The 18252-nt window shown below is 41.7% G+C and overlaps 3 protein-coding genes across 3 annotated transcripts in view; all 3 read left to right on the top strand.

Annotated features, from left to right (window-relative positions):
• LOC117465499 (procollagen galactosyltransferase 1-like) overlaps window positions 1-3021 on the top strand; it is a 32361-nt gene extending 29340 nt beyond the window's left edge. Inside the window, exons 11-12 of the mRNA XM_034108361.2 lie at window positions 1032-1238; window positions 1770-3021. Coding sequence (XP_033964252.1) covers window positions 1032-1238; window positions 1770-2040 — 478 coding nt within the window. The 3' untranslated portion in view covers window positions 2041-3021. The remainder of the gene's footprint in view (window positions 1-1031; window positions 1239-1769) is intronic.
• Window positions 3022-6980: 3959 nt separating this feature from the next.
• Window positions 6981-7927, top strand: LOC117451776 (nucleoredoxin-like protein 1). Its single transcript, XM_034090163.1, has 3 exons — window positions 6981-7216; window positions 7329-7418; window positions 7555-7927. Exons 1-3 carry the CDS (start codon window positions 6981-6983, stop codon window positions 7925-7927), a joined length of 699 nt encoding a protein of 232 aa, XP_033946054.1.
• A 6533-nt stretch (window positions 7928-14460) lies between these two features.
• LOC117452403 (nucleoredoxin-like protein 1) lies at window positions 14461-16085 on the top strand. Its single transcript, XM_034091015.1, has 3 exons — window positions 14461-14696; window positions 15557-15646; window positions 15743-16085. Exons 1-3 carry the CDS (start codon window positions 14461-14463, stop codon window positions 16083-16085), a joined length of 669 nt encoding a protein of 222 aa, XP_033946906.1.
• The last annotated feature ends 2167 nt before the right edge of the window (window positions 16086-18252 follow it).

The raw sequence follows: 18252 nt of genomic DNA, 5'->3' as shown, positions 1-18252 counted from the left end.
CTCTACACATTTCACATTCACAGAGCCTGATTTATGCTGTAGGATAGCAAGCCTGAAGACTGTATTATACGGTATGTGCTATGATTTATTTATTTATTCCACACATGGCAGTTATTTTAAAACAAAGCATGTACACTTTACACAGATGCTTGTTGTAGCCTATGGTGGAAAGGAGCAGGGAGAAGAAAATCGTATTTAACCTGCCCCTACTTCAAAAATTCAATAACAAAATACAGTATACAACATCATAGACTGTTTTAGATAAGTGGATGTCACCCTATGGTTTCTAGATTCTGGTTTTGAAGCTTGGATTCTGGCGTTTTGGCCGTGGCCTTCATATGTTTGGAACCAAAAGGGTAGAGGATGGAGCAGCTGGAGAGGAGTGAGGCCCGGTGTGGCCAGGTGCCGTTAACAAGGCAAATGCAAATCTTCCAGCAAATGCTAGCGCTAGCTAATCGTGATATTATTTGTGATGCTTATTTTAGCTAGCAAGAAAACGTGCCAAGCGAAAAAATGAACAGCTTTAATGTCCTTTATTACAACGAAACAAATAATCATACAAGACTTGAAACTACCATCAGAATTAGAATCAGAAACAGGTTTATTGCCAGGTAGGTTCACACATACGAGGAATTTGACTTGATGTCATGGTGCATACATAAAATATAATATATAAAAATAATATATATAAAAAGACATCTAATATAAAACAAAAAATCTTTAAGGACATAAACTTGTAGTTAAGATTTTTACTTAGTAGTTAGTAAATAAAGTAAAAAGTACATATATTTGTTTATAGACCTTTAAACATTGCATTGACAGTCGGTATAGACAGAAACAAACCTTCATCAGTAGTTACAATACATTCAGCCAAAATAAAAAACTAAACTTTGGCACGGTGCTGTTCTTTGCTCATCCTCTGACTGCATCAAATATGTTTAAATAAATTGATTGAAGTCTGTTTAAAATGCTGATGTAAGTTAGGTGCTTCTGATGTATACCGCCCCTTTTATCTTTAACACTAAATACAGTTACATTGGGCGGAAGCGGATGCAGATTGACCACCAAGAGAAGCCTGTACCAAACATCCACAACCTGGTGGAGGCCGACTACTCCTACTGGACCCTCGGCTACCTGCTGTCCCTACAGGGGGCCCAGAAGCTCCTCCTGGCCGAACCTCTGAACAATCTGCTTCCTGTCGATGAGTTCCTCCCTGTCATGTATGACAAACATCCAGTGTGAGTTAACCCACCATCCCTCTATCGTCTGGAAAATACTGGATGTACTCTTCCAATATCAGAGTAGCACATGATAACAAAGGCCCAACTGTAGCTGCGTAGATGTCAGGATGTATGATTACCTAGAAGAGCATCAGGACACACTGTTTTAGGCATATGATAGCTATGTGACAACGACTAACATGATGATTCAGCCTCTATGGAGATATGACAAGCATGATCATTTCTGACGTGGGCCTTAGTTAATCTAAACTAAACATTGTATACTGCTTTGAACCGGTATCCATGCATCTTGTGACTGTGTAACACCCTCTGTGGTATATAAAGCATGTGAAGGACACTGTTCAGGAACTAGTTGTTCCATATGCTCTGTATGTGATGAGGATTAATAAATACATGTATCCTGTTATTGAAGCTCAAGCCAGTGACGCGTGATATTTTTCGAACAGTCTTCCTCTACCCGTCTCCTCTTTTTGATTCTGTCCTGTAGCACTCTTCTTAATAAAATGTCCCGCTCCTCTCCCTCATCAGGTCAGAGTACATGGAGCGCTTTGAGAGCCGGGACCTGCGTGCATTTTCCGCAGAGCCGCTTCTGGTGTATCCAACGCATTACACAGGAGAAATGGGTTACATCAGCGACACGGAAACATCGGTGGTCTGGGACAACGAGACAGTCAGAACCGACTGGGACCGAGCCAGGTCGAGAAAAACTCAGGAGCAGGGGGAACTGAGCTCTGAGGCCCAGAACTCTGACATACTGCAGTCTGAACTGGAAAACTGGAGCGCAAGGGACGAGCTGTGAGGAAGAGGAGGAGAGAAAACTCTGGCAAACAGAGATAAGGATGAGGGAAATAGAACAGAGCTGTGATCACTGGGGAAATGGATGAAATGGAGAGAATATAACAAAATAGAGAGGGGAAGGGGGAAAGGCAGAGTAGTCGAGCTCAGGGTGGGTGTGACATATGCTTTCCCCCATATATTCCTCTCTGCAATCTTTCTCCTAAGAATTGTGATGGAGTTGAAGAGTTAACTCTCGACGGGAAGCTTTTGTTTTATTTATTGCATCCAACGCATATCCTTTAACCACAACCTGGTCCAATGATAGTTCCATGTTTTGAATATAAAGTCCTACAGAGAAAATAAAAGAATGAATTGGAATAAATACAGTATTAAACCCAACTCTTGATAGCTCTAAATGACTTCAAGTCACATCAACTGCTGTAAGTAAATGTGAAAGCTTTGGGTTTTAAAAAAAGAGCCTCTAAAATACGAAAAAGTGATTTTTATCTGATTTTATACTAGGTTTTCAAGGCAGGAAACTGAATCACTAAAATGTTGCCTTTTCTAAACGGTGTAATACTGTAAGTGGGTGAAAAGAAGCAATGTTTATTTGCAATCGATTATCACCAGTTGTATATTTCTACTGGCTGTGATAAAGTGTCCCCAAAGAGCTGGGAACCACGGCATGTCTTCTTCTTCTTCGTCTTGAGACTCCTAACACCCGGTGTGTTATTTAAATACGTTTTCTAAGTTTGCTACTTGTATATCTATCAGTGTTTTCCTTTATGTGCTATCAATCCTTTTCACACTTTGCCAGGAAGCTTTCATGTTTCATTGTTTTCCCCTCAGTTCAAACTTTTAGCTTTTGTATCTTTTTGTTTGCAGACGATCAGAAGAACAAATGAATATAGATCTTTAGTAACTTTTCTTGTTTGTGTTCTCCTCTATGGTTTCACAGTGTGTCTTTTTTAACAAAAGAGTGAATAAAGACTTTTTTTAATGATTGGTTGTGTTGTTCTCTACTGAATTTAACTATCAGTGAATGAAGTATTTGCAGTCCCTCAAGGCTCAGTTTGAAGTACAAAGAAGCTCTGACATTGGACAAATTGTGGGTTTATTTCTAGTCAGTGGCTTAAACATCAAAATACACTGCACTGCTTTTTTTGTCACACAGAAGCTTAAATTCCAGCACAGACATAAACATCCCACAAGCCAGTGAGGGTTCTCTTCTAATTGGTGCTTGCTGATGTTGGCCTGCCCTGTCAGCCACCATTACTCCTCCTTCTTCACTGTGTTTATACAAATGATCCCTACTGTACTGGCTGCTGTACAATTTCATGTTATTGTATCACACACAAAATATTTTGTATCTGAATTAAACATATAAAAGGTAAGCAAAAGTAAAAAAAAATAGTTTTAGGCTTAAAATGACTATTGTGTTAGAAAAGTCTTTTTAATGTATGCCCTGGCTCCGCCTCTGCCCAGGTGTTCCCAACTCACGGGTATCAAAGAAAGGCTAGAGGAGAAGGATGTCTCTCTTTCTGACGCCGGAAGACACTCACGACTGAAGACCCCTATTTGTAGTTAGGCTTGAGCGATACAGTCTCTTTTGTCTTGACTCTTTTTAGCCTGGAGGACCTGGTAGTCCAGTTTTCATGGCTTCATTTATTACTTTGGGTTATACACCTGACTTTAGGGGGGCACGTTCTGGGTCCTACGGCCCATGGTGTGGCTGGCTCAGGCTCCCTCCACCCTTTTGTTCTTTTTGGCCAGTGCTCCAGACCTTTTTCATTTTAGATTGGCTTGTTGAAAGAAGACGGCTCAATAAAAGTAAATGGTCGATGTAAAGTCTACTGGTTGTTGCGTCTATTTTCATGTTGCGGGTCTCAGCGTGAGCCACTACTGCCGTGTAGAAGCTGTGGCCGTAACATATGGGCCAGCTGGTGCCCGACCAATTCTGAAGAATCTTTCCCCATTCGCTCTGAAGAATAATCAACATGCTGCATAACAAGATAAAACAGGCAACGCACTATAACACCTCTATCAGCTGACGCCAACAGGCAGGAATAGGGAGACAAAACATTGAGAGCACAGCAGCCCAAAGTTGCAGGCATGTGCTCATTGAGGGGAGTACAAACTGATAAACTGGGTCAAAGGTATATGGGCCTAGGAAAATATTTCCCCAAAAACCATCTTAGTGTTGATTAGTTATTACGCTTCGTCCTGAGAACATGATCAACAATCCCCCAAACATCATGGTTAAAAGGTTTAGCACTTGTTGTGTGTGTTTGCTCCTGTTCGCAGAATTAGGTTAATCATGTGTTGGTGTGAGCGAAACCCTGAGTCGTGGCACTCGTCTGTGACTCAGACTAATCCTATTAGATCTCCCTCCCCCCCACCTCTATATTTACCTCACCTCTCTGTGAGATTAACCCAGGTATTCTCTGCCAGTGCCTCTGCTGATCAATAGTCACTGTTCTGCAGTTGGACCTGCTGATGCTTACTCCAACCAGCTATTGACTTCCTCAGTTTATTTTCCTTAAAGCTCCACATCCTGGCTGTCAAATCACCTTGATGAGACATAATCATTATAAAGCTCTGAGGGGTAAATACGTGACATAGTGGTGGGTAAGAATTAAGGAGAGGTTTGAGCAGGTTAGAAGGCTTCAATTCTCTTTTTTTCTTCCCATCTGTTGTCTTTCCACCATTTAACCTACACGCCAGTCTTCCCTCAGCAATCCAATTGTCTGTAACTTTATCCTTCCTCTGCTCCCTCCCTTCTTCTCTTAAGGTAATACGATTGCTGCTCTTGAGCTGGAGTTTTAAAGGCCCACAGTGCAAAAACACAGCCATACACAAAGGAGCAACGTCTGCTCCTGATTTACAGCACGACACACCTCAAGCTCTCTGTAATCTTCTTCGGTAGACCGCAGAGTGCACGGTAAAGAAATTACAGAGAGAGGCAGTGAAAGGTGTCGCTAACATAACCAACTTCACATGATTTAAAGGACGAAAGAAAACAAATCAAAGCATAGCTTGAGAGAGAGAACTAACTGGATATATTTCTTTCCTTGAAGGAGTCGAGGAGTTTCAAGGTGAGGTAAATTATTCTTGGTACATACACAACTCTACAGATCGATGGCCTATTACATTTGCAACTAGCAACACAAGGTAGAGTTGCTTGTTTGTATCAGGGGCGATCGATCAGCTTCAAAAAGTGAACAGGGTTATTATGAAATAACTTTTCTGAATGTTAGATTTAAGCCCCAACCCTTCAGAGTCTTCAAGTAAATCTTTCTTTTTCTTCTCAGGTGAGGTGCGATGCTGCTCAATTTCAAACATATTTCCCCTCCATCAGCTTTGGAAGTCTGAGTGCAGAGTGGTGGTCTCAAATAGATCTGGCACAGCTCAGAGCCAGAGAGCCAAATCTCATTTGTGAGGTTATCGCTGTCAATTCACAGCCGGCAGCGACGGCTGGGACAGTGAAATACAGGCTGGCCGAGGCAGATAAAGCACCTTTCTGAGATGTTAGGTCTGAACTTTATTTCTTTATATGAAAGGTATTTCTTATGAGGCTTTTTGTTCTGAGCCATAAGTCTTCTTTTGGAAAACACCATCGCATAAAAGACCGATTCATCCTTGTCAGCTGATCCTGGCTGAGCTGTTGTGTAGTAAATTACTTTTGTAAACAAAAACTATGTAAGATTATAGACTGTATGTACAGGTCACTTGGGCCTGAGCTGTACCACTACAAGAGGACAGTCACCCAACATGTTTTTACCTTATTGATTATAAAAGTGATTACATGTTGGGACTTCTTTTTGCTTGGATGAGTGTTTTAATAGCTACAGATAACTTCATTTCAAGTAATCCATTCACTATCATTATGGGAGGCCTGGATACAGATATAAAAAACAAAAGCAGTCTGTTGATCAAATGTACTAGTGTTCAGATATTTTATTATCACATTAATAACTGGTCACATCTAGACCATTTAACATAATGTGCACAATTCAGTAGCTGCTTTTTGTTTATTTAACTATGTTTAATAATAGTTGTTCATACATTTTTGACTCTACTTTGCACTACTGTGTGGTGTTCACAGATATATGTCCTTGTTTAAGTATAGCAAAAAAGCTCTTCGATCAAATAATCTAAAACTGAACAGAAGCTCAGTGAGAAAATAAAGGGAGAAAACATTTCTGAGGATCCATTTTATAAATCTGATATAATCTTTTTTGTATCCTGTTATTAAGACTTGGGAATAGATAAGCAAAGGCCCTGCCAGAATAGTGCCTCTAAGTTTCTTAAATATGTGTGTTATAAAGAAATGTTAAGCTTTATAAAGTTAGGGGCAGAACAAACACCAAAACAGCGGCTAATCATTCCTCTTAGCGATGGACGCGAGAGAACAGGAAGTTGGAACCTTTGATTTGTCAAGCAACCTTTAATCAACATGTGGATTTTTCTTTACTTCGTGAGCTGCCACAGGGGATCAAATCTGATCCACCCACACACTTCTGCTGAAGCAAAGTACTGCGTGGTGAAACTCTGAATATGTAACAGCGTTTTTTCTCCAAACTTTGATTCTTATTTTGTCTCCTTAAACATGAATATTTAATGCATTGGGGTGTGCATTGCAGCATTAGTTAGTGCCTTCACAGTATGGGAAACAAGTATCTTTCTGCTGCAGTACTATTGCTACTTTCCCTCTCAGTACATACAGCGGTGTGCTTCACACTCCTCTGTGGGATGTTGAAAGTCACTGTGAAATCACTAGTTACTCCTGAGACTGCACTGAAAATCTCAGATGCTCGAATAATGATCTCCAGTGTTAGACTACCTTTTTTTCCAGATGGAGTTGGCATGGAAACAGGCACTAAGCATAATTTATATTCCCAAATCTTAAAATCTTATGTCACAGTTTCTTCTACACAGAACACCTGCACCATCTTTTCCATCATGGTGGACCTGTTCCTAAACCGAGTATTGGTCGAGAACAACACGGACCAGGATGAACTCAACACAGAGCGAGAGATTGTCGGGATCCTCGAAAACAGAATCCTAGTGCTATTCTTCGCATCCTCCGAGTGCGAAAACTGCCAGGAGTTCCTCCCTGTACTGAATGACTTTTTTAAGAGACTCAAAGATCCAGCGTACATTGAATACCCCAAACTGCTTGCACTTGTCTACATCAGGTCTCTATCTTTACTTCTGTCTGTCTCTTTGATGACCCCATGTGTTTGCATGGACTCCCATTCACACTGTTTGATCTTTTATGTAATTTCCATTTCCATCTCCTCTCTACAGCTTAGACAAATCTGAGGTGCAGCAGGAGAGATTCCTCAATGAGCTGCACAAAAAGGTTCTGTTCTTGGCCTTTGAGGATCCATACAGGAAGTAAGTGGAGAGAAAAGAGCGCCTCTGTAGTTTCAATGTTTCTGTATTTGTATGTTTGTAGGTTTTCTAAAGTCAAATATTTGTATTTCTTATACAAGTGCATTAAGGTAGCTGTGTGTGTTTTTCTCTTTGTCAGTGAGCTGAAGGCCATGTTTAAGGTGAAGAGCGTACCAACAGTCGTGGTCCTTCGCCCTGATGGCTCCGTACTCTCTCCGAATGCTGTGCAGGACATCTGTAGTTACGGTACCGACTGTTTCAGAGACTGGCAGGAATCAGCGGAGGTCATTGAGAGGAGCTTCATGCTCAACGAGGATTTCGACAACCTAAATATGCGCAGTGCCACTGACCCTGTGAGGAGACTCAAGTACAAGACAGAGGACGACAAGAGGAAAAAGAGATGGTGGAAGTTATGGGTGAAGGGCAAAGATGAAAACGAAGAGGAGGAGAAAGATGGAGCCTGGGATAGAAAGAGAAAAGATGGAGATAAAGGAATATGGAGAATAAGATGAAGAGAAAATACAAAGGAAAACACTTTTGCTTTTGTTCTCTTGCACATTCAAGTCCAGCCTCCTTAATCATTAATCCTTAGGTGACTGATACTGCAGCCTCTTAACAGGCTCATTAGGAGGACTCTTTAAAAATGCACACTGAAAACAGCTCCTCTGTTTTGTTGCAGGATGTATTAGCACAAAGGGTGAGTTCTCAGTCAGAGCAAATCCCAGTTTTCAAACATAAATATACACAGTAATGATCCTGCTCATGGTCTTTATAAATGTCTACCTGTATATCATTTAACCCAGGAATCCCAAATGTAAGTACATTGTTTTTGAATTTCTGCCAAGTACCTCAAGTCATATCCCCTACCTTTCAAGATGCACCATGCAGCAGTTTTTAGAAATTGAGAAAAGAACAGCAAAGGGGGCATAGGCTGCCAAATCAATGTCCTATGTTGTATTCCAAAGCAAAGTTAAAATAAAGTGAATATTGCCATAAATAAAGCCATACTTTTATCAGGTGGCTAGGGACAGAACTTTAAAAAATGAATGATGATGTAGTTGCTTGTTTGCTGGTTGTGTAAAAAAGTAGCCTAAGTAGCCTACTCATTAGAAGTATGGGAAAGTGCACAATGAATATTCGGATGCTACAGACCCGGTTAAAGAAATTAATCCTTATAGCCCTAAGTTGGAGGAAACTAATTCAATTTAACATTTTAAATTAAAACGAACCATTTTAAAGAACACTGAATTGGCAGAAAGTGGGTTAAACCACACAAAAAAACGCTGATTTAGCATTTGGTTTCACCCTCACTGTTTGATTGGTTGCTGTAGTGACACCTGTGGTAATTGGTCGTAGGTCAGGAAGAGGGCAGGAGAAAGAAAAAAAGAGATCCGGGAGGCTAGAGAGAAATGAACAAGAAGTTAGAGACAGGGGGTCCTTCTCAGGTCGATTATTTTCATTTCCTCGCTCCTCGGTCCTCGGTCTCACCGGAAGTTGATTTGTCTGCGCCATCTTGAGTACCGTCCCATGGCGCTTATTTCTGCCGGAGGACCGAGGAGCGAGGAGCGATAATGGAGGAGCGATAATGGAGGAATCACCAGACCATCCTCCGATGAAATCCACAGATACTCGCCCCGCCCCCTTACTGTGTATCGCTCACTGATTGGACGATGCAGCGCATGCACTGATCTGATGCTTCTTGACATGAGAGCAGTTTCCCAGCGGAGTGAAGAAAATACATGAAACTCACGAGTCATCATTTAGTTACAAATATGTGATATATCTGAACAACAAAGTGGTCAAAAAACGTTTTATTCATTTATTAGAAACATTTTCATGATCGCTTTTTTCGTTTATACATTTTAAGAATGGCGTTTATCTTTTTTGAGAATGAGTTCTTATTTTATTTAATGTATTTGGTTCTACAACAGATGACACAAATGTTTGTGTCAGTAAATGTATAGGCCTACTAACAGAGGCGGGGGTGTTTGTGAAAATAACGGGGACAGAGATGGCTGCTGTCAAACAAACAGCTGTGCGGCTTCATCACAAACGGACGTCGCTTCACGTGACGCTCCGTAAGAAAGGACCCCATTGCTCTTAAAACTAATTTCCCTGCTTCTCGTGGTTTCCTTGCGTCCCTCCATGCTTCCCTAGTGGGAGGGACTAAATGCAGGGAAACGACGCAAGTGAGGGACGCAAGGATTCCATTTAATCGACCTGAGAAGGACTCACGGTGAGAAAAATGATAGTTTAGCCTGTTGAATAATTTAGTTATGACTGAGCAGTGGCGAGCCGTCAGGGCCCTCTAGGCCCTCTGTGAGGGCCTAAGATATTCTGAAAAATAATATTTGAAAACATTAAAAAAAAGAATTATTTTTAACATTTTTTTAAATATTTTTTTGTTGTTACATTTTTCATTAGTTTTACCAAAATAACTTGATTTAATTGTATTTAAAATAATATTTCAAAGAAATAAATCCTTCGAATCTGCCTGTTCAGTTTCTGTTGGAATGTGAAGGGTTAAATGCTGTCTCTGGCCCTACACACGGCGGCGTGCGTTGCCGCTGGTGGTGGGCGTGTCTTGAGCTTGGGGAGTCAACGCGAGCAACCCGACCAACAACCAACCACATGAATGTCCCGCCCCGGACATACAAAGCAAAGCATTCATGCTACATCCATGCTGGCTAAATATACTGTCTATGCTTGCTAGCTGTCCATTCAAACGAAGTACACTGGATATAAACTCCCCAAACAAGCGAAAACCTACCAGTTTAACCCACTGTCTCTGCCACCTCCCCCCATGCCTGGCTCCTCCGGTTTGTATCCCTGTATGTAAAGAGGGACTGGTCATAGAGTACCGGGTGATTCCCTACCGCCACGATCATTTTCTCCTCCATTTGTTGACATATGGGAAATAACTGCGGTCTGGCTCTCCCAACATACACCCGGTTTGATTGGCTAGTGCTTGTACTGTCAGATTTACATACGAGGGATTTGATTGGCTGACGCCTCAGTCGAGGCGGCAAAAGTAGAACATTGCTCTACTTTTGCAGCGAGCACCGCGAGAGAAGCTACGCTTTGCTCCCACAATGCAGTTCGGCGAATCGTGACGTCACCCCATTCAAAGTGAATGGGCAGAAGCGTTGAAGCTGCAACGCACGCCGCCGTGTGTAGGGACCTGTGAAGACGGGAGAGCTTGTTGGTCCCTCTCTACATTCACAGAGGGCCCGCTATAGTAACTCAACGAGAGAGTAATGTCAAATGACAGTACAATTGACCAATCATATCTTCCCTCTAAATGGGCGGGCTTTATTTTCGCGGACTTTATGACAAGTTCCGCCCGCTGTGGGTCTATGCAAGTGGTGCAGTGACGCGTCCTAAAACCCGGAAGTAAGCTTCGCTCGGATTCCCTCGACAGAAAGCAGTGGGATTTCTCCAGAGGATTTTGGAAAATGGCTCGAAATAAGGTCTGTGGAAAACGAACTTGTTAGATAAATGCACGTTTTGTTCAGCCAGATAATATCCACATGTCTACCTACTTTTATTATTTTCTAATCATAAATCTAAACCAGGGGTGGGGAACCTCCGGCCCCCGGGCCGTATACGGCCCGCGAGACCATTTGGTTTGGCCCTCGAGGTAATTTATAAACACACGCAAAAAAGAAAAAAAATTAAAGAAATCTAGACCGCAAAATAATTAAACAAGCAAGTGCCTGTTTTTCCTGGCAACGGTCATGGTCCTTGAACACAACACGTGCCTAACGTGTCATCACGTGGTATATGTCTCGTCTGACAGGGGTGCAGTGCTGACGGAGAGCACCAGAACGCCACTCCGGGACTTCAAATAATTGCAGTACCCATAAGTCCGTAGGCTACAAATGCCGCAGTTTTTGCGTGGCTGTGTCTTTAGTTGTAAGCCCAGTCGCGATCTGTTCATCTGTCATTCTGATCATACAGTCAATAACTGTGTTGTTATTAGCATCTGGTTAGCTAGCTATGCTAACGAATATAAGAAGCTTTTTCTCCAACCAGTGAGGTAAAGGCACATCTTTATATGATCATTATAGTTATCAAAAAACAAGAGAATAAAGTAAACAGGTATAAAATACTATATGACAGTAAAAAAAAGGTGTTATTAATAAACAAGAATACAGTTTGAAAGGAGAGTGATTTGTAAAATATCCATAAAGAAAAAGTAAATCTGCTTACAGTTCTGTTTCATATGGGTTTTGAGAGATGTTTCCATAGATCTCTTCATTTTGCTCTCAAAGTGCACCAGATTGATGCTTTCAACTTCAATATTTAAAAAAAAATGTTCCCGGGGGAGCATGCACCTGGACCCCCCTAGAGGAGGTTAGGTCCCCCCCACTTAAATCATGTCCACATGGATAGGAAACTAAATACATTTGCACACATCTTGTGTCCATATCTTTCTGTTTTGGTGGTCATGCCACTCCGTGCACGTGCATGCATGCGCAAGTCATGGTGAGATATCTGGATTAAGAGGTTGCTTTTTCTTTGCACAGCATGAAAGAAAGGCCAAATGAATGTGCTGTGATTTTTAAGCAGAGGTCAATAATTTGTACGGCCCTCAGAGGATGTTGAAAAAATTGAAACGGCCCTTGAGAGGAAAATGGTTCCCCACCCCTGATCTAAACGATAGATTTATGATCGATAGACTTTATAATTAGCATAAGTTTGTTCATGATGGCTCACTTCAGTGATAGTGATGACATCGTTGCGAAATTATTAACCGAGTCATTTTCAAGATTGAGTTACAATGATAAACTGGGGTGGCAAAGGATCAGCTGAAGCAAGTGCTTCATCCAAAAGGACAGGAGAATGGACTTTGTGTTTGAGTGATTTGATCATCAAAGGTAGGCCAAGTCATTTTCAATGCGGGCCGCCGTGCCGACTTAATTCATTTGTAATTGTTACTTGGCTGTGGGTGCCCTGTCATGATAGGTGTTTATATAAATGGTGTTGTTTTGTGTGGTAGAGGGTCGCTGTCATTGATGCGTTTTGCAAATATAAATGGTGTTGTTTTGTGTGGTAGAGGGTCGCTGTCATTGATGCGTTTTGCACCCCGGGCCGCTGTTTTGATATTCCTGGCCGGAAATTAGCCTACTTTCGGTGTGGTTTTGGACGAGGACTTCATTTCCACTGCTTGACGGTTTAATCTGTCTGATCACGAACTGTTTCTACAGGACTGGCGTCCCTGTGAGCCAGACCCTCGGTGGCATACGATAAAGACTCTATCTCGGGCCTGCAACTTTTTTATTTTGTTTTGTGGACACTGAGGTTAAGAGATCAGATATTGGCTAAAGGGAAATAATACAGAAATCTGAGGGGATTTGATTTCGGTCATAGTGTTTTTTATAAGCCAATTCAAATTTGCATTTGTTTTCAGGTAATAAGTTGATCAACACATTTTTGTACCGGTATTTTGTTTACTAATCTTTTGACACCTAATTTTAAAGGGGTCTATTTTGTGTGTTGGAAACTAAGAGGGTAGGCTACATACTAGGCTATGTCCAGTGCAACAAAACAGTTTACCATCTATTATTCCATTTCCTTCCAAACACTTGTCTGGGGTCAGTTTTTTTAAGATAGAGCATAGTATACTTGATCTAACCAAAAATACCAAAAAGTAGTTTTTGGAACATTTCACAGATCTCATCCTAAGTGGTCGCCATCTTGGCTGAAGACAGGGGATCCCCATATGTCTAATAATGTAGGCTATGGAAACCCAATTGGTTAATCTGGTAAACATTGGAATACACTTAAACTAGTCAAATGTTTCTTTCATTTACAGGAAGTGCACTGCACAACAGCTATGTTGGATTTGAGGCGACAGTACATCTTGGTAACCAGTCGCAAGTAAGTAGGCCTAGTGTTCACGGTGTATTTCAAATTTGAGACACTGCTAAAAACAAGTGTTTGCCTCATTAAAGCGTATTTTAGGTGCTGGTGCCTGATGGAAAAAAAAGGAATTCAATACTTTGTAAAGCATTGTGTTTGCATTTGTTTTGTTATGTATGGCATGTCTCTCGAGCTTAATTTGATGTTGCTATAATATATATTTTGCTAAGTATAAGTTGTATTGTACTTCTAAAAACAATACACTCTATTTTGCTAGCACAAACTGTTTTGATGTCTCTGCTGTGCTTCATGGCTTTATTGTGTATTTCCCTGTGGAGGAAATCAGACTATCTCCAACCACACTCTCCCTGTGGTTCTGCTCCTCCATTAGTTACTGGATAGTAAAGGTCTCCCTGGCTCTCACCTCATTAAGGCCTTTTTATTTTTTCAAGCACGACTCTCATTCTGTCATTTCTATGCTTTCCGGCTCAGTTGCTGCCTTCACACACAATCACAGTGAGCTTTTCATGTCACTTGTGCCTCTGTCACCTTGTCTTTCAATCCCTCCCTCCCAGACAGGGGAGGGGGGAGACAAAAGGAGAGGGAGTGAGCAGCTACTGCCGTCAAGGTGAAGGAGATGGAGTCAATGAGTGGACGAGATATAAACTGACAGGCTGGGAACAGATTCACGTACGACACCAGGAGGAGTTGCAAAGAAAGAAAACACAATATATTGAAAGCTGTTTACTTTTTGGATTTGCGGCCTCAAGGGGAGATAATATTTGCGAGAGGTAAGCAACTGTGAGGATTATCCCATTTATCAGCAAGCAAGATGGGCTCATATGATTAACGGGCTGTTCGTAATTCTGCCTGACTGGAAACATACGTCTTACTTATCAAATCATACTGTATGAAAGATAAGCCTTTGCAAATGGCAAAACCTTTTTCATATATTGTTGTTGAAGGAAGATTATAGTTATTAGTCTTTGCTTTACTTCACGTTTGGCACTGATATGCATGCCTGTGATAACCCTCACAACTATCTGTTTTCTTTCTTTCCCTTTTTCTTTTATACTATGTTGTGCTTTCCTGATGATTCTACTGTTAATCCATTGTGTATAAAAACATTTTATATATCTCCCCTGTGCTTTCCTTAGCCTCCGTCCTCGTTCCTGTGAATATGGTGGACCTGTTTGTTGACCGGGTGCTGTTGAAGAACAACAAGGAGCAGGATGAGCTGGACACAGAGAGAGAGATCGTCATGCGCCTGCAGAACCGCATCCTGATGCTCTTCTTTGCGTCTGCAGCATGTGAGAGATGCCAGCAGTTTACTCCCACTCTCAGCAACTTCTTCAAACGGTTGACGGATGAATTCTATGTCGACCGAGCTGCTCAGCTTGTTCTCGTGTACATTAGGTATAACACACACGAAGACACTTCAAACTTGCATGAGACTTGCAATGGACCACATTTATTCCCCAACGCCTAAACCTAATCAGCTGCTCAACTACAGCCCTTAGGTGTCGACTCGAGTCACGTGACTTGGATTTGATCAAATTGGCTTAAACACCAATGACACGTTACTACACTTGGACTTGAGCTTTTCGACTTAAAACCTTCCCCCATATGGATTGAAACAAGTTATTTAAAAAGTGTACCCCGAAATAATTGCTTTCACTTCATTTCTTGAATCAACTAATATTCTATGTTAAGTGTCAACTTGCATTCCCAGCAAGTTGACACTTAATTTCGACAGTAATCAATCAAGATGCGGGACAGAACCACAAACTGATGTCACGTTACTGAGCGGCATTTGGCTGAAAATTATACCAAACATATCTGATTTTAAATACAAAAACTACATAATGGCCAAATAAAAAACTAAAGCATATGCAAAAGAGGCGAAACATCTGGTTAAGACTTTGGACTAGTTAGTCTTGACTTGAAGAATTCAGTGCAAAGACTTGAGACATACATGTGACATAAAAGATAGTTACTTGGTCACTCCATACCCGTTACCCAAATTCAATATGAACATTTTCTGTTTGCAGGTTCCGTGTACAAATATGCACCTACATTCATGTTTGGTTAACATTGTACATATATATTCCTGTTTCGTCCCTTTGAAACAATACGGATATATTCCTATTTTTGTGAGAACCGAGTGTCCTCATAAGTCTAAACATTTGGATATGTGTCCTGACCTGGAATCTATCTCTTCATCCTAAACTCTCAACGTGCCCCTCCTTATTTTCCATTGTTCCTTTTCTTTTCAGTTTGGACCAGACGGAGGAAGAGCAAGAAAGCTTCCTGAAAGAGCTGCCCAAGAGGTGCCTGTTCCTGGCCTACGAGGACCCCTACAGGAGGTGCGTGGGTTTGGCCACTTGGTTGTGTGCACAACCTGCTGGTAAATGATTGTAATGTAAATATGCCTTGCTGTATAAATGTGTGTGTGTCCACAGAGAGCTGCAGGCCATGTTTAATGTGGAGGAGCTGCCCGCTGTGGTGGTGCTGCGCCCCGACTGCTCCATCCTCATCCCCAACGCAGCGGAGGAGATTCTCTGCCTCGGACCAGACTGCTACCGCAACTGGCAGGAGGCGGCGGAGATCATCGACAGGAACTTCCTGATCAACGAGGACTTTGAAGTGAAGTCCATGTGCAGCTGGAGTGACCCCATGAGGAGACTGAAGTACAGGGTGGAGGATGAGAAGAAGAAAAGCAAGAAAAAGCACCTTGACAGAGGGTGGGGTGGAGGTGGAGAAGAGGATGTGAATGGTAAGGATGGAGGAGGTTCACCATGGTGATGGAGACCAAGAACAAAAAGACAAGATTGGCGGTTTTGTTAAGTATTAATTAAAGGTTTGTCACACGGTTTTTTACTGACGCTGCCAACACAGTTTTGTTGAATCCAACAAAACCCTTTTCACAGCTCAATGTGAGAAAAATACTGACATTACTCATCTTAACCAAGAGGTAGAAACATCAAGGTCACTGACTGTTTCAGAGCTTATTAAATAAGATGAGAAATTGATGAGTCGATTGACAGAGAAATAAACCACCAGCTCTTTTAATAATCAAATAAGTGTGAGACACTTTTTATGCAGAAAACGTGGTGATCAGCCTCATACCGTAGGTTTGCTCTTTTTCATTCAAAATCCTTAATATCTTTGGGTTTTGGACTGACAACACATTTAAAGACATCACCTATGAGAAACTGAAATGGACATTTTACAGTAATTTTGGACATTTTATTGATGATTAATTGATTAACTTATAAAATTACTAACAGATCACTGAATAATTTTTTTTCTTTTTTTAAATCCATACTAGATTTTGTTATCTAGTATGGCGCCAAGGCTAGGTCTGAGCCAGGTCTTCCTGTTATAGCTTGTTTTTATAACACCCAGGAGATTATTATTGCCCTCTCCCCATTTTCACAACACAGCTCTGCAACATAATGCACTTTCTTTTTGTCTTTTAATTTGTAGCAATCAATCAAAACACCATGTATTATCTGAAATCAATGAATTATTCAGAACCATTAAAAATAATTTTGTTAGTGACTGTTGTGCTTTGAGTGTTTATGAAGTCTAGCTCCCCTTACGTGCGGCACGAGAAGCAATCAGAGCCATTCAGAGGCAGTGGAGCGGAACTATGGAGCAATGGGCTTTTCTACATAATCACTGATTTCATTGGACATGTTTCATCCTCCTCCATGCTAAGGACTGTGTTTAGTCTTTGCACACTTCCTTGCACATTGTAAACTGCATAAATTATGTTTTTATCTGAACGGGCAAAACTAGATCCCCTGAGTGACCTGCGCCTTCAAAATATGCTGCCATTACTCCTGGAATGCAAATAAAGAAATCAACAGTGCTTTTTCTTATTGAGTAGGCGTATAATGGCAGGAGGAGATGGGTTAAACGAGTTCCTGCAGAGACAGATGATGAAACCAGAATGTCATCAGGTGTCATCGAGGTGTTTCTGCCTGATTTGACATGTTTCATAAATGGCAGTGACATGATAATGTATTTCATTAAGGACACCTGTTCTGTCAGTAGCAAAGCTCTTTCTATAAGTCTGCTCACTGGATGCACGCAGGCTGCGCACAATAGCTCCCCTTGCTACATGTTGTTGCCATATGGAAGATTGTAGATGCACATATATCTGACACAGCGTCCTAAATAAACATGAGCATTTCAGTGTAGTCCATATTCTTCTCCTTTTGCTTACACAGCAGGTTATTGTTGCTCACTCAGACAAACCCCTGTTAATCTAGTCGAAGAAGCATCCTCTCACTGTTTCGCACACGCACACACAAACACACGTGCGCACACAAAGGCGCACACACACGCGTTGCGCGCTCTCGAGTACAGAACGCGCAACAAGCGGACCAGCGGATGGAGAGAGAGAAGAAGAAGAAGAAGAAGAGAGAAGGACGGATGCAAGGCGAGGCCAGGAGCTGAAAACCTCATCTCTCCTATCCAGCTGTTGTCTTTTTATTAATGATCACGGCACCATTTTCTAGCACGATTCCTGCCTATTGTTCTTTTTTTGTAAAGACGCCCAACATCCAACATCCCCGTCCTGATGTGCTGCTGCGCCTCATCACGATTCTTCAAGGATATCCAAAGCGGCTGTCATCGCGTCGACGTTATTCCCCATTAAATGCAAGGATGCAATATGATCAACGGTGACATACGACGACTGGGCTTGACGCGCGGTAGAAATCGACGGAGGGAGACTTGAGCAGCTCTGCGTGTTAATTTGCGCCTAATTATTGTTTTCGCGTATTTTTCTACTACTCCCCCCTCATCCAACCGGAGCTATAAGGCCCTAGCCGCACCGTCTCTGGGCATGAAACCCGTGGGAATTATGATACCAACGTGACGCACAGTCACACAGCACAGCGGGGAAGACATCGAGCTTCGACAGGACGGAGAAAGGGAGGGAGGGAGGGTGTGAGGTCCA

The sequence above is a fragment of the Pseudochaenichthys georgianus genome, chromosome 1 (assembly GCF_902827115.2).
Source record: "Pseudochaenichthys georgianus chromosome 1, fPseGeo1.2, whole genome shotgun sequence".
Classification (NCBI taxonomy): domain Eukaryota; kingdom Metazoa; phylum Chordata; class Actinopteri; order Perciformes; family Channichthyidae; genus Pseudochaenichthys; species Pseudochaenichthys georgianus.
This window is presented reverse-complemented; position numbering and strand designations above follow the sequence as displayed.